We start from the raw sequence: 13,996 nt of genomic DNA, 5'->3' as shown, positions 1-13,996 counted from the left end.
TCCTCAACCCTTACCTTAACCCTAAACCTAAGTTTAACGGTGTTTTCCTGCCGGCTGCAGCCAAACCTCTTGAAAGTTCTAAGAAGCCCCCATACAACAAAGGCTGAGCTGCCTGAATGAACACATCCAAGTGGTAACTCAATGCAGCTTTGTGCTCTGCTCTCTGTTGTTGCTTTCATTCTTTTTATTTTTTTTTTAATGAAGGAGTTTTTAATAAAAAAAAAAAAAAAACACTTGATTATTTATTAGTGCTGTCAAAATGATTAAAATTTTTGATCAGATTGATCACAGGGTTGCTGTGGATTAATTCAGATTAATCATGATTAAATATTATTCATTTTTAATCTATATTGTTTTTATATTTCATTTTGCATAAGCAAGCAGACTCAAGAAAGAAGGGTATATATATATATATATATATATATATATGCCAGGGCTATTCAATTACAAATTCAACTGGGCCAGATTTTTAAGTCAAGAAATGTAGCTGGGTCAGACATGTTTGGCACCCAGTAAGCAGCTGGTAATGTCAAATTTTGAAACAATACAGATGAATTTGATGAAAAATATTCACTTTTATTCATAGTTTCCATTTTAAATTCGGCGTTCCGTGAGGGTGGTTTGTCGCAAGCTTGGCGACACGTTAGCCAAAGTGCTAGCAGAATCCCAGACAAATGTATGCTTCACGTTAATGTGGTATTATAAGCTGAAAGTGCTTTGGTGAAAAGAAAACTCCTTACTGCAGAATGTGCATAATACTTTATGTCGGTCGACTGTACCATCTTAGTTCTTTTGTACTCAAAATTCCCATCAAGAGGGCCAATGTGCTCTTTAGCGTCTTCCATATCGAGTTGGTTGGTTACTACCAGATCAACAGCCCATTTGCGCATGAGCGGCGGCATGCTTGACGGTAACCCTACTTGGACAAACTGCCTGAAATGCGTTTCCAGAGATGTTACAGGGATTTTGAGTCATTCTGCGCTGTAATTGGGTCAATTGCATTAAAATTTTTAATCAGATTACTCATAATGATGGATTAATCCACATTAATGCGTCAATTTTGACAGCCCTATCATTTGTGCATCTGTTTTGTGCCTGGAGCTGGCACAAACTAGTAGTACCTATACCTTATGGAGCTCAGTTTTTAATGTAAAAACACCTCAGTTCAAATAACATAGTAGCAGCAGAGGTGGGCAGAGCTCGATGCTCCACCCAGTCACCATTTTGAAGTGTTGAAGGGGCTGTACCATGATTCTGTCCTTGTCCTTTACCATAACCACAATTATTTCTCTCCTTAGAGTTCGTCCGGATGATGTCTCGCTGACTTCTCACCCAACGTCACTCCTCTGTGATGAATGCGACAAGGATCAGACTATGTATGTGTCATTCTTCTTGATGTACAAAGATTTCTTGTTGTCTGTTTTCAGTTACGTCCATTATTTCTAAATATAAGAGAATCCCTTAATTGTACTGCTGTATGAATGTAATCCGAGTTAGTAGATGTATGACTGTTGAAGACAGGTGAAGACACTTTAACTAACACTGTTATCCCTCCAGGAGTACATTTGAGAATAATACTTTAGCAATACAATAAATGCAGTAAATGTACAAACCCCAGTTCCACAAAAGTTTACATTTGTGTAAAATGTTGTTAAACATGAACAGTTGATTTCCAGTTGAATACAGCACAACATATCTGATGTTGAAACTGAAGCACCTTTTTAGAAAATATACTCATTGTTTTTGATGTCTGCAGCACGTTTCAAAAAGTTTGGACAGGAGCATATTTACCACTCTGTGTCATCCTCTTTTTTTCTTGAGACAGAAAAGTTCCAGGTATTTTTGAGCATTCCAGAATTTTCCCAATCTTTCCCCTGTTCTGACTCTTTTGTAATGTTTTGCTGGCAACAAATTCAGAAAGTGTGTGTATTTCCAATGAAACAACAAAGTAGATCAGTTTTAAGCATCTTGTCTTTGTGATGTATTCAATTTTTATCAAGCTTGAAAAGCATTTTCAAATCACTCTATTCTGTTTTTATTCACTTTAACGAAACATCTAATCTTTTTTTTAAGTTGTGGTTTGTGTATAAAGTTTATTTCAGTGATGCCATATCTAAATTCTACATGGTTAAGTTTTATGGCTGTGACTTTGTGTATTGTAGTATAGATAGCCAAAGTGAGTGGTTTGTTTGAAATAGAGTAAGTAAATGACTTACTACATCTGTATTGTACAAATTACCACACAAATTTGTTATGTACATTAATGCATAAAAATTTGTGGTGTGCTACACATCTGTCCACATCAAATGTATGTCCAATGCCAGAGATTTTTTTGTGGTTTGTCCTATTCTGGAGTAAGGTTTACATACCACAAGAGGCCCCAAAGTACATTTATTCAATCCTGTGTACATGTTTAATGTTATTTTTGTACAGTGCTCAACAAGTTAGATCTTTTGAAAGATATATTGTAAATATAAACATGGATTACAATAAAAATAAACACGTTTTTATTGACCAGAACCAATTTCTTCTGGTGAATTGTTGTTTTTGGGGTTATACACTTCTGCACCATGAGTTATCTGCTAAGTTGGTCACTTGCTGACTGTGTTAATCTACAGTCTATAATAATGTAAGGGCTTGATGCAGGTTTGGACCTCAGAACACGTTATCTCTGTGTCCGTCTCCTCACTGCGTAATTTCCATAAGACACCTCACACTGCTGTTGTAGTTTAATGTAAGGTGGCAATCTTTGAATGTAAAGTACTTTGCACTGTATAAATGCTGTGACAACATAAAACCCTTGCATTGGGCCAACATAGTATGTACATAGTACTTGTGTTGATTGAACACTAAAAGTTTGTGTTGCTTTAATACAATCCTGAAAAGTTCTGCTGAAGCAAAGCATGGTCATTTTTCTGTTGTGAGTACCAAGAGGAGCCCTGAGTCTTGCAGTGAATTGGAGGAATGGGCCAGTACAAACTCTATAACAGTTTCTTTATGTAAAGGTAATATGAAAACTTACTTTGTTTTGTCCTCATCCTATAACCTTCCAAAAAATAACAAAGTATCACATCATTTACAGTTGAGTTAGGCCGGGGTAAGATTACATGATACCTTTTCTATTATGGTCACTTAGTCAGATTAGGTTATCCCAGGCACATAAATTTGTGCCTTACAGTGTTTATCTTGACAGCAATTTCAAATTTCATTTTAGTGTTAATCTTTAGATTAAAATGACTTTCAATTTTACTGTCATTTGAGTCATTTTTAACCTTTTTTGTTTTAGTCTTAAGTTGGTGAAAACTCAAACATTTTTATCCAGTTTTAGTGAGTAAAATAAACAAATATTTTAGTCTTTACTTTCAGTCAATACATTGATTTTTCTTGAACTAATGTAATTAGCCATAATGCAACATTAACATGAATGCAAAACACCATGTTTATTGAACTATTTGTGCTTTAATTGATTCTAAATACACCAATAAAATACTGATTAAATCCATATGCATATGGGACTGGTTTATGACAGTCCAACAGTCTAGCACTTATATTTTAGTCTCTTTAATGAAAACTAAACTTATTTTTATCCATTTTTAGCACCAAAGATGTGTTTTAGCTAGTCTAAGTCTTGTCATCCTTTGGTCATCATGGTCCCTGACTGCGCAGCTGTTCCTTCAAATCTTGTTACCTGGACTCAGAACATCAGCACTCACACAAAGACGAGAGACTCCACACTATAACTGTGTTTCAGTCAAGGTTTGTTAATCCTGATGTTCATCTGACTGTGTGAGAATTTAATAAAACAATAAACTGTGAGTCCGATTGGTAAAGACTGACAGAAATCTGACATCAGTGCAGTTGCAGTCTTTAATTTAATTTAATTCAATTTTTTTTTTTTTAACGATATATTTTACTGGGCTCCAAGATGCACATAGTAAAGAGAGACACGGCAGCGTCTGCTCCACACAGATTCCTCTTTGCTATCTCATCATTGAGCACATCTTTATCAATGCATGTATTTACATGTATAACAAAGTGTGTTAAGCCTGGACAATTCTCAATCATAATACATTCTTATAATCAGTCATTCATATATATCCTGTATTGGAGGTCAGAAATCAGCATGTGTCCTGAAACAATTAAAAATCTGGAGAGAAACTTATGTGCAATGATGAATGGTGTTTTTTGTTTTTGCTCTTTTAGGAGCGTGTGAATGCAGCAGCAACATGGCATTAGTCAGTTCCTTTTTTTGTCCTTTGTGGATGACCCTTAACAGTTTTATAAATCTGAATTACTTTCGGTACTTGTCAATTTGGGCAAACCTTTAGTGTGGATTCTACACACTGTTTTCAAAATGAGACACTTAAACATGGGACACTCATGTACATAGGAAGCAACCTACCCTCTAGGCCTTCCACGCCCCATTAACAAGGTATTTCTGATTCTGATGTTAGATAGATTAATCATACAGTGAGAAACAATGGCACATCCCAGAGGAGGTGTCTAATTTATTTTTCTTGTTTGATTTTTTGCGCTGTTATTAAATTATGATTACCTGAATAAATGTGTTGCTTGCTGTCTGAAAGTCAACCACACATCCATGTTTAAATAAGATTTTAATGAGAAAAATCAACATTGTGATTGCAATACAAGCAGCCTTTTACAAATGAAAGCACTAAAGAACAGATTTGTGATCAAGGACTCCTGCCCTAAAAGAAGCCAAACATCAGCAAACAGCTTCATCTGAAACTCATCACAAACTAATAACAATCTGTGTAACAATGCAGGCATCTCTCCATGACCTGTAAACCTCCAGGGCTCTGAGGCATGCAGGTAAAATTGCAGTCGACCTCTCTCACCCCGGACATGGACTTTTTGAGGCCCTCCCCTCTGGCAGGAAGCTGGGGTCCATCAGGACTAAAACCTCCCGCCCCTCTAATATCAGACTCATGAACAGTACACTGCCCCCCCCCCCCCTTCCCAGACTCTCACTGAACCCCAAAACCAGCAGACTAAATAATGCATGTTTATACAGACTTATGTGTTACATTTACTCACACTGGACTTATCTCCACTGTCTGTCTCTCACTGCAAAATGTATGTGCTACACTCATTTAGAAAAAAAGCACTATAAGCTGATCAGTAAACCTGCACATCTGTACAGTCTCTTCTCTCTTTGTGATGTTATATTTTTTATTTTGCTTTTATAATTTTTTTTCTATAACAATCAAGTCAAACCCCTTAATATTTTATGTTTTTTTTTTTTCATTAACATTGTAATACTTTTGTTCTGCCTCTATGTTACTTGTTTTGCACCAAACAAGTCAGATTCCTTGTATGTGAAAATGTACTGAGCAATAAAACCTCTTTCTGATTCTTTGTCCCTATTTTTTCCCTTTTTCCTCTAAAAACAAAATCAACCTGACGTTTTCTGTAAAAATCTTTCTCCAAGTATTGAACAACCAAAGAAAAAGCCGGGTGAACATCAGTACTGGCAGAGTTCGGCTAGAAAACCTCTTGGCTTAATTTTACTGTGCAGTGAAATTAATTTCACAGATATAATTTTGTGTTATGTCACACGCTTCATCATTCCATTGTCCATTTCCTGTCCGACGGTGCCAGAACTCCACACAGTCCTGGTTCTTCCCGTTATGACTGTTAGGCTGGCCTGGACCCCAGAACCTGCAAGATGAAGAGAAAATCCAAAATGAGAATGTACATGGGCTAATCCCTCGGTTCACAATGTCAACAAAGCCCAATTTGTTATTTTGGAAAATAAGAGATATGAGGGTGTTTCATTACGTTGCACCCAATGGTGATCCATCAACCCATCTCCATTGTCCCTCCACTCCATCATCAGTCAGCCCAATCCAAACTTCTTTATCACTTTTATACAGGCCATTGATGAAATTCTATGAAAAAAAACAACATTTAATAAAGAGGATTTTTACACATGAAGTAATGATAACCTTCACTCACTCATTAAAACAACATAACTACAGAAGCTATTGTTGATTTGTAGAGAAACAAATGAGGATTCGTATAAAGTGCACACGGATGAAATAAAGAAGCTAGTTATGCAACGACCAAAACATGGTGCAGGGCAAAAAAGGCAGATGTTTTGTTACATAAAAAGCTAATAGAGTAAATTGTGATTTAAATTTGTGGGTTTGACAAAGAGTTTGTAGTGTTACTATTTTTCTTAGCTTTTACCAGAACGATTAATTTGGTTATGTCAGTGTTGAATTATTAACTTATTTAACCGCTTCAAAGCAGTTAAAGTCATGTACCTTTTTTCTTCATTTATATGAGAAATCCATTTTCTAGAGCTAATATATTGTGCTTTTATAGAAAATAAATGAATGTTAAACTTTTGCACAAACAAATATATTGCAGCCAAATGCACAAATATAAACAAACCATCTTGTCTTGACTTTTAATCATTGCCAGATCTGCTCCCATGTTCTGGCAGTGTTGTCTTGCTTGAGCCCAGGATTTCTTTAAAACAGAAGTGAAGTAACAGCTGTTTTCAAACCTCCTCCAGCCATTAGAACAATTCTTCCCTGGAAATTGAGGAGAAATATTGCTAATTATTATAAACAAAAATAAAGCATAGAGTTAAAAACTGAATTAAAGTAAACTTCTTTGTTGTTTTTCAAAATTGGATTTTCTAATACCCTTTGACTCTTCACCGTCAGAGAGAATGAGTACGTACGTGCACACTAGTACATCGACTATTATCTGACCTTTGAAGTTACTGGATTACTAAAGTTGTTCTGTAAACAGCATGTTATGTCAGTCTTTCTAAGATAAATGTCATTATCAGCTTATAAAAAGGATGAACACACCTTTCTGTTTGCCCAATAATGTTTTATTCACTGACTTAAACCATTTAATTTGTCTTTCATTGTCTGTGCTTGAGAAATGTATGCAGATGGAAATGGAAGAGGACATCGCAAACATGGCAATCAGCATTAAGAGCATTGCGGCATTTTTTAAGTGAAGTTGAGCTGAATTTCAAGCTCAGAATAATCAAGGATTAGGATTGTCTCTGTCTCCTGGATAGCAAAAGATACAGTGCCTATACACAAAATTGATCCCTTTGGGTGTTTTATCCTTTGATGATTTTGTAAATCAATTATGGTAAATATGCCTTGCATTTTTTTGACAACAACAAAAAAAAAAAAAAAACTCTTTTATGTCAAAGTGAAACAGATTTCTACATTTTAACGTCAGTTCAATATGTGAAATAAGTGACCCCATAAATATTCACTTTGGCTGCAATCACAGCACTGAGTCCATGTGGATAAGTCTCAGTCAGGCTTGCACATCTGGACACTGCAATTTTATTCCAGTCTTTGCATCACTTCCTTGTATGAAGCACAGAGCAGATTAGCCGCTGTTGAAAATCACTTATGGTCATTCAGACTACATGAATTCAGCCAGATTTTGGCTTGACTGCAATGTCACAGCTCTTCGTCAAACTTCAGGCCCGATTTTTCATGTTGGGAACAACAATCACTCTTGTAAGATGACATAATTACCAGCACGTCCAAGATGCCCTGCAATCAAGATTCAACAAGACCGGCATGAAGAATTTTTCTTCTATCATCATCATTTAACACCCTGAACTGACGAGAGAACATATTTAGTATTATAGTACATATAAACATGTTACATCTCACTGATTTTGAATAAAATTAAGTTGAAACAGACAAGATTTGTAAATATTGGTCTGCAATGTGCATTAATTTGATTGTTTTCTCACAGTTATAGATTATAAAGTTAGGTTAATTTGGATTAGGATGCTGCTGCTAAAACAAGAAAATTCATTGCTGGCTCCTATTTGATTTCCTTAGAAGGTATTTAATTCAACTAAAAGTGTTTCTGTCTGTAACTTATTTATTTATTTGCATCGCTAAGTTCCAGTGTTTCTGACCGACAACTTGTCTAGGAAGTTTCTGCAGACACAAAACTTTTATCTCAAAAGTAAAGAAAAATTCTTCATCTTATCAGGTCAGGCATGGGAGCATTGCCGCACCAACCTTGGTCCTGTACTGTTCTGGCCTCATCATTGCATGTGCCAGGCCCATGCCCCATCTCTCCAGGTGTCCCAACTGACACCGTCCATAAGCATGCCAGGTGACTGTAAAAGCACGGCTGCCATTCCCGTACCAACCAGCTGACCCTTCCCATTCACGCTCTCCTAAGTACAGCAACATTAAACACATGGTCTTGCCAACGACACCCAAAAATGTGTAGGAGCTAATTTGTCACAAAGGAGTCCAGCTGGTGCCCCTGCTCAGCGTCCAGGCCTCACAAGATAAGACTGGGCAGATCACAGACTGAAATACTCTTACTTTACTTAGCATGTTTCCGCCTCCTCATTTAGTGAGTTAAAAGCTCCCACAGGGACATCTATAGACCCCGCAAGGATCACAGCATCATCAGCAAAGTCCAGATCAGTGATCTGGACATCACAAAATGACACTCCACAGTTCCCTTCCCTTGTTACCTGTCAATTATCCAGTCCATACAGGTACTGAAGAGCTTAGGAGCTAAAATGCACCCCTGCTCTGTCTCAGAATCCACTGGGAAGAAGTCAGAGGTGGAGCTACCACACTTTCCAGCACTCTCAAAATACAGGGCAGACATCAGCGGGTTGAACAAGCGTGGGATCCCGCAGAGCTCCAGAATACCCCAGAGGGCATTTCTACCTACAGAGTCATACATCTTCTGTAAGTCAACATTGTTTTTTATCGCTGGTCCCCTCACAAAACTTCTGTCAGGGGCATACAGGCATTGCTTAGAAACTACCTTGAGCATAGCCTTTTACCCATTCTTGCTGGTCTCTAGTTCTTTCAATAAATACTCTTGTTAATTTCCTTTTTTTTCAGTTTGTTTACACTCTTTATTAATATTATATATACTCTTAATACTCTTTATTATTACTAAATATTATTTCACACCATGTCTGGTACCAGGATCAGGATTCAATTCTGTGACCAGTGCATTGAGGACTAAAGTATAAGGATGCTCTACCAACTGAGGTAAACTGTTACCCATCTGTACACGTTCTGATTTTTTTCCACTTACCTTCAATTGTTGCGTTCAGTCTCTCCACTTCCCCTTGCAGATGGTCTCTTTCAGCAGTTATATTGTCATTTTTAACCTGCATCCTTTGTCTTTCTTGTATTTCAGTTCTGCATCTAACTTCAAGGTCCTGCTGTTCCTTCACATATGTTCCATACGTTTTTCCCAGCTCAGCTATTGATTTCTTGATTCTGTCAGTGGTGTTCAGTAGTATGCCTTTTGTTCCTATTAGATATTCATAACTGTCTACTAGCTTGTCTTTTCTCATAGAAGTGGAGTTGTATCTTTCTTGCAATTGTTCGACATCCTTCACCAGGTTGTTGTAACTTGACTGTAGTTCAGTTCTTGATCTGCTTACATTATTGACTTTATTCTGCAGGATGTTCCTTTCTTTAGTCACTGAGTCGTAATTGGTCTGTAACTCATTTCTGCGTTGGAGCACTATGTCATATTCTTTTTGTAACAAGTCCTTTTCATTAGCTAAGGCATTGTTAATAAGCTGTTGCTGGTCGTTGCTAGCTTTGAGCTGCTCTGTCTCTCTGCTCAAAGCAGCATTACTATCCTGTACCTGACTTTGACTAGCCTTGAGTTTGTTGGTTTCTTGAGTCAGAGTCATGACACTGTTCTGTAGTTGAAATCTCTTTGAACTTAATTGATTATTCTTGTCCTCCAGCTGACTCTTGATAATCTCTAGACTCCTTTTCTGTGTTTGCTCAGCCTTCAGTCTGACCTGTAGATCCTCTCTCTCCTTGCTCATGGCTGTTCGTTTGTTTTGGCGGTCTTGCTCCGCTTTTTGATCTGCCAAACATGAAAGAAAATATCAAATCGATGATTTCACATTGGAATTAGAGACGGTTTAAAACATTTAAATATAGGAAACAAAGAGGTAGTGACTCACAGTTAACGCTCTGAACTATGACCCCAGCCAACAGAAGAACACACAGGAGGCCGAGGCAAAGTGTCGCAACACGGAAAGGGTTGTTTCTCAATTCATGAACTAAAAGACAACAGAGTGGAAACAGAAACTTCAAATTAAAGAAGTGTGTTGAGGAACTTCAGGGTTTTTTTGCTTAATAAGCAATATAAAAATTAAACAAACGCTTGAACCAACAATTTTTATAGCAGTTTTATAACAGTTGACATCCATTTTTTTTTTCATCATCTTTGTTTGCAGGTTCATAAAACAGTGTAGTAGACAAAACATGTTTTACCAAAACACTTTTTTGGTAACTTACCAATCAGAGGATATGTGAATCTGGAAGAAACTGGATTTCTCTATGGCTTTACCCTTATAGTCAAGGTTAAAGGCACAAAAAAATACAAAGATTTTAGCATGGGGCTAATGTGGGAGGATAACCCAAGTTATTTTAGCATTTATCTTATCTTATCGTATCTTTCGTATCGTAACATATCTTCTCTTTTGTATCATATGGTATCTTTCAATATCTTTAATATTGTTTTTTCTCTTTCGTATCGTATCATTTGTATCATATGGTATCTTTCATATCGTATCGTATCTTTCGTATCTTATCATATCTTTTGTATCGTACTTTTCGTATACTATCTTTTGTATCATCTTTCTTATCTTATCTTTCTTAATGCATCATATTGTATCGTATCTTATCTTATCTTATCTTGTCTTAACAACTGCGTTTCCGAATAACATTACCATGTGTTAGCTTGTATATAAACTTAGCACAAAAAACAAAGAAATTTGTGTTTGGTAGATTATTTCTTTGCTGTAACAATGCTTCTTGGCAGTAAATCTTATACTGTTGGAAGGCTTGTGTATTTTCCTTTTAAATGGTGCCACATCTGTAAGGAACTAAGACCAAATATTGAACTAGTTCAAACCCCCTTTTATAGCAAGGAGTCCGAAAATTCAAGGCCAAATCAAAACATTTAAAAAAAATAAAAATATCCCTTTTTCCCCATTCTTAAATCCTCATACATGTAATTTGCCATACCTGTACAGAATGGATTTCAGTCATAACACTAACATTAAAAAGATGTGCTACACTAAGAAGGCTGGAAAAAAAAACTATATGAAGAGAAGTGTATCAGAGAGGGAATAAGATCTCAAATTCAAAAATATCCCCCATGACTCAATGTTTTAAATTAGTTTGAATAGTATTATCATTGTTAATTTCAAGAATAGTAACAAAAATAAGCAGGGACTCCAAGAAAGAGCTCAGCAAACCTTGTGCAGAATGCAGGTGGCTCATAGAAGAAAATTTATGTTCAAGCTTTTATTTTGAAAAGAACAGTGGAAGTGCTACCATATCCACATATCAGGCCTAATGTCTTGACAGATGAGTGATGCTTACCTGGCGCTATCGATTGAACTTTTGCACACACTGCTCAGAAATACTGAGTTACCGTCTCAGTCACTGTCTCCAGAGAGCAATTCATACCAAGTATGGTGACCAATTTAAAGTAATCAGGTACTTCATATAACTTGATAACTGCATTACCTAGTTAATCAACAGTTATTTCTTTATTCACTTCCTGGTATATTAGCTGTTAGTTACTTCTTTGTAACTTAGTAGTTTTGTCATTTTTTTCATACTTTATTGTAAATTGTTACCAAATAAAAATAAAATAATAGTATTATTTATGTAGTTCTATATACAGGCTGATTTTATATACCAGATATATTAAAGGTTGTTTGAATTTGGGATCAGTCATGATTTTGTTTAACCCACTTGTTAAATAATTTAAGGTTTTTTTCTCACTCCTAACACTATATACAGTTTTTTTCCCCATCATTTTCACCAGTGACTAAAAATGGCTCTATTCAAGAATTTGTCATTGACTTTAATGCTTAAATCTGGTTAAAAATGCCATCTCTGACTTCAAAATATCAGTAAACATTTTCAAAAATGTTATGATCACTGATTTCTGTTTTAACAGAATAGACCAGATGGTGAAAACTTAAATGCAACACAGTGGACATATTCTGCAGACTATAGTTTTTTGTTTTTTGTTTTTTCTATGATTATTGGGTCACCCATTGTAGTTTTAAAACTTACCAGGTTACAGAGGCATTTGTCATAATTTCAAATTATGAACCTAGCTCACTTTTGGGTGGGAGGTGAAGATCTTAAGATTTTCTATTTGTGGCAAAGAAAGCAGTCAACAAAGAGAAAATGAGTGACTGTTTTTAGGAGAAAGAATTTAAGTGAAAGAAAGAAGTTGCTCAAAATCTGCTCATCCCTTTTCATTTAAAATGCTAATGGCCAACTGATGAATGGAAGTTCAGTATTAACCCTTCTTTAGTTGTTGTTACAAATAAATGAATAATTTGTTCTGTCTCATTCTAAAAGAACACATTCTTTTATGAGAAGAGTTCATATTTGATTACCTGAAAACTGAGGCTTTCTGTCATCTTCATCAAGTTGCTTGTAGCCATGTTTGCTGTTGTCACTGACCAAGTTTATCACTGAAGAGGTACGGTGCTCGTCAGCCATTTTTGCATCCTCCATGAGCTAAAGTCTGAAAAAGAGAATAGCATTAGCTTCTTGCATGGTGTCTGAGATTTCAGCAAAATTATGAGTAAATCAGTTCCTTTACAATCATTTGCTTTTCATTAAAGGCTATCTCTGATGAGTTCCTACTCCTTCACAGTGGATCTCAGGTTTTAGACTGCATGATTTCATGAATAGAACACATTAAAAAGAAAAACTTACCTCTGATGTAGGGATGTCAAAACAGTCAAATGAAATTTTGCAGAAAGACTGATTTTAGTTACCTCAGACAATAACATCCAGTCTATTGACTTACAAAAGTAGATGAACTATTGTTTCAGTATATGCCACGCTTACTTGAAACCTCGGTATGGATATGTTTGACTTGTGGCCAGTGGGAGAGGAACTGAGGGTTGGTCAGTAGGCAGAGCCAGAGCCTCCTTCACTGACTGACTGAGGCAGTTGTATTTGATTGATAGATTGTAGTTAACTCCAGATCTCATGGGTTAACTGATCTTAATCCTGAGTTGTTTTTAATATCTATGCTAAAGGAAGTATTTAGCGGTTTTTGTATTGATCATCTTACAAACAATCAAACACAGTCTAAAAGATGTCTAAAAGACCATTATTTTTAATCATGGGAAATAAAGTAAATATATTTGGTGTTGATTATTGGCCAATGTCATACCAGGAACCACATGAACGGATAACAGGAAGAAAAGATTTCACAAAACACAAAAATGCTGAATAGGCTTTTAAAACATACAAAGGAAAGAGGAAAGTGTGACTATTTGACTGACACAGCAAATATCCACCATTGGGCTCGAAATGTTTTTTTGAATAATCTTCTATATGATGTTATCATTTTTGTAATTACTTTAAAAACAATAAAACAGCATTATAGATCATTGAAAAGTTCTTAAAATACAGCCTTGTTAAGTGTTTAGTCACAGTTATGATCAATGATATGGGTACCCTTGAAGTCAAAAACAGAATGAGATATAAATATTCAGTAAATGGTAAATAGTCTTTATTTTTTTATGGGGCTTTACTCATCTTCTGACAACTCAAAGTGCTTTCAACACCACACCAGAGTTAATTTCGTCGACTAAAACCCTGACTGAAACTATTCGTCAACAGCCTTTATTTCGATGACAAAAACTAGTCTAAAACTAACAAAAATAGATCTGTCATGACTAAAACTGACAAAAACTAAGTTTAGCTTTCGTCAAGAGGATTAAAACTAGACTAAAATGTAATGTAGTTTTCTTCTGACATTTCTCAACTGTGGGTAAATTCGTCAAAAAAACAATACAGCTGTATTTATTCTGTCTCTCAGCTGTAGAAAGCAGGGACCCCAGGTTTGGCAGGGTGCAGAGAACACACTACTGTGATTTGGTACCAGATTTAGGCAAGAAAGTAAATGCTTGGACCAA

The 13,996-nt window shown here is 35.9% G+C and overlaps 2 protein-coding genes across 4 annotated transcripts in view; one reads left to right on the top strand and one right to left on the bottom strand.

Annotated features, from left to right (window-relative positions):
- cabp2a (calcium binding protein 2a) overlaps positions 1-1,324 on the top strand; it is a 32,810-nt gene extending 31,486 nt beyond the window's left edge. The window contains exon 8 of the mRNA XM_041785708.1: positions 1,299-1,324. Coding sequence (XP_041641642.1) covers positions 1,299-1,324 — 26 coding nt within the window. The remainder of the gene's footprint in view (positions 1-1,298) is intronic.
- Positions 1,325-4,599: 3,275 nt separating this feature from the next.
- On the bottom strand, positions 4,600-13,004 carry LOC121508758 (C-type lectin domain family 4 member M-like). Of its 3 annotated transcripts, XM_041785833.1 has the most exons (8): positions 12,783-13,004; positions 12,458-12,588; positions 10,329-10,381; positions 9,992-10,090; positions 9,097-9,891; positions 6,421-6,563; positions 5,803-5,912; positions 4,600-5,682 (listed from the first exon to the last, which is right to left on the bottom strand). In XM_041785833.1, the coding sequence occupies exons 5-8, from the start codon at positions 9,848-9,850 to the stop codon at positions 5,529-5,531; spliced, it is 1,161 nt and encodes a 386-aa protein (XP_041641767.1). In that variant the 5' UTR covers positions 9,851-9,891; positions 9,992-10,090; positions 10,329-10,381; positions 12,458-12,588; positions 12,783-13,004; the 3' UTR covers positions 4,600-5,528. The 3 variants fall into 3 exon arrangements, with proteins under 3 accessions (XP_041641767.1, XP_041641764.1, XP_041641766.1); XM_041785830.1 differs by lacking the exon at positions 10,329-10,381; XM_041785832.1 differs by lacking the exon at positions 10,329-10,381 and having other exon boundaries at positions 12,458-12,590; positions 12,918-12,997.
- Between the last annotated feature and the right edge of the window lie 992 nt (positions 13,005-13,996).

The sequence above is a fragment of the Cheilinus undulatus genome, linkage group 4, assembly GCF_018320785.1.
Source record: "Cheilinus undulatus linkage group 4, ASM1832078v1, whole genome shotgun sequence".
Classification (NCBI taxonomy): Eukaryota; Metazoa; Chordata; class Actinopteri; order Labriformes; family Labridae; genus Cheilinus; species Cheilinus undulatus.
Note: the sequence above shows the minus strand (reverse complement) of the source record. Positions and strands in the feature narration are given on the sequence as shown.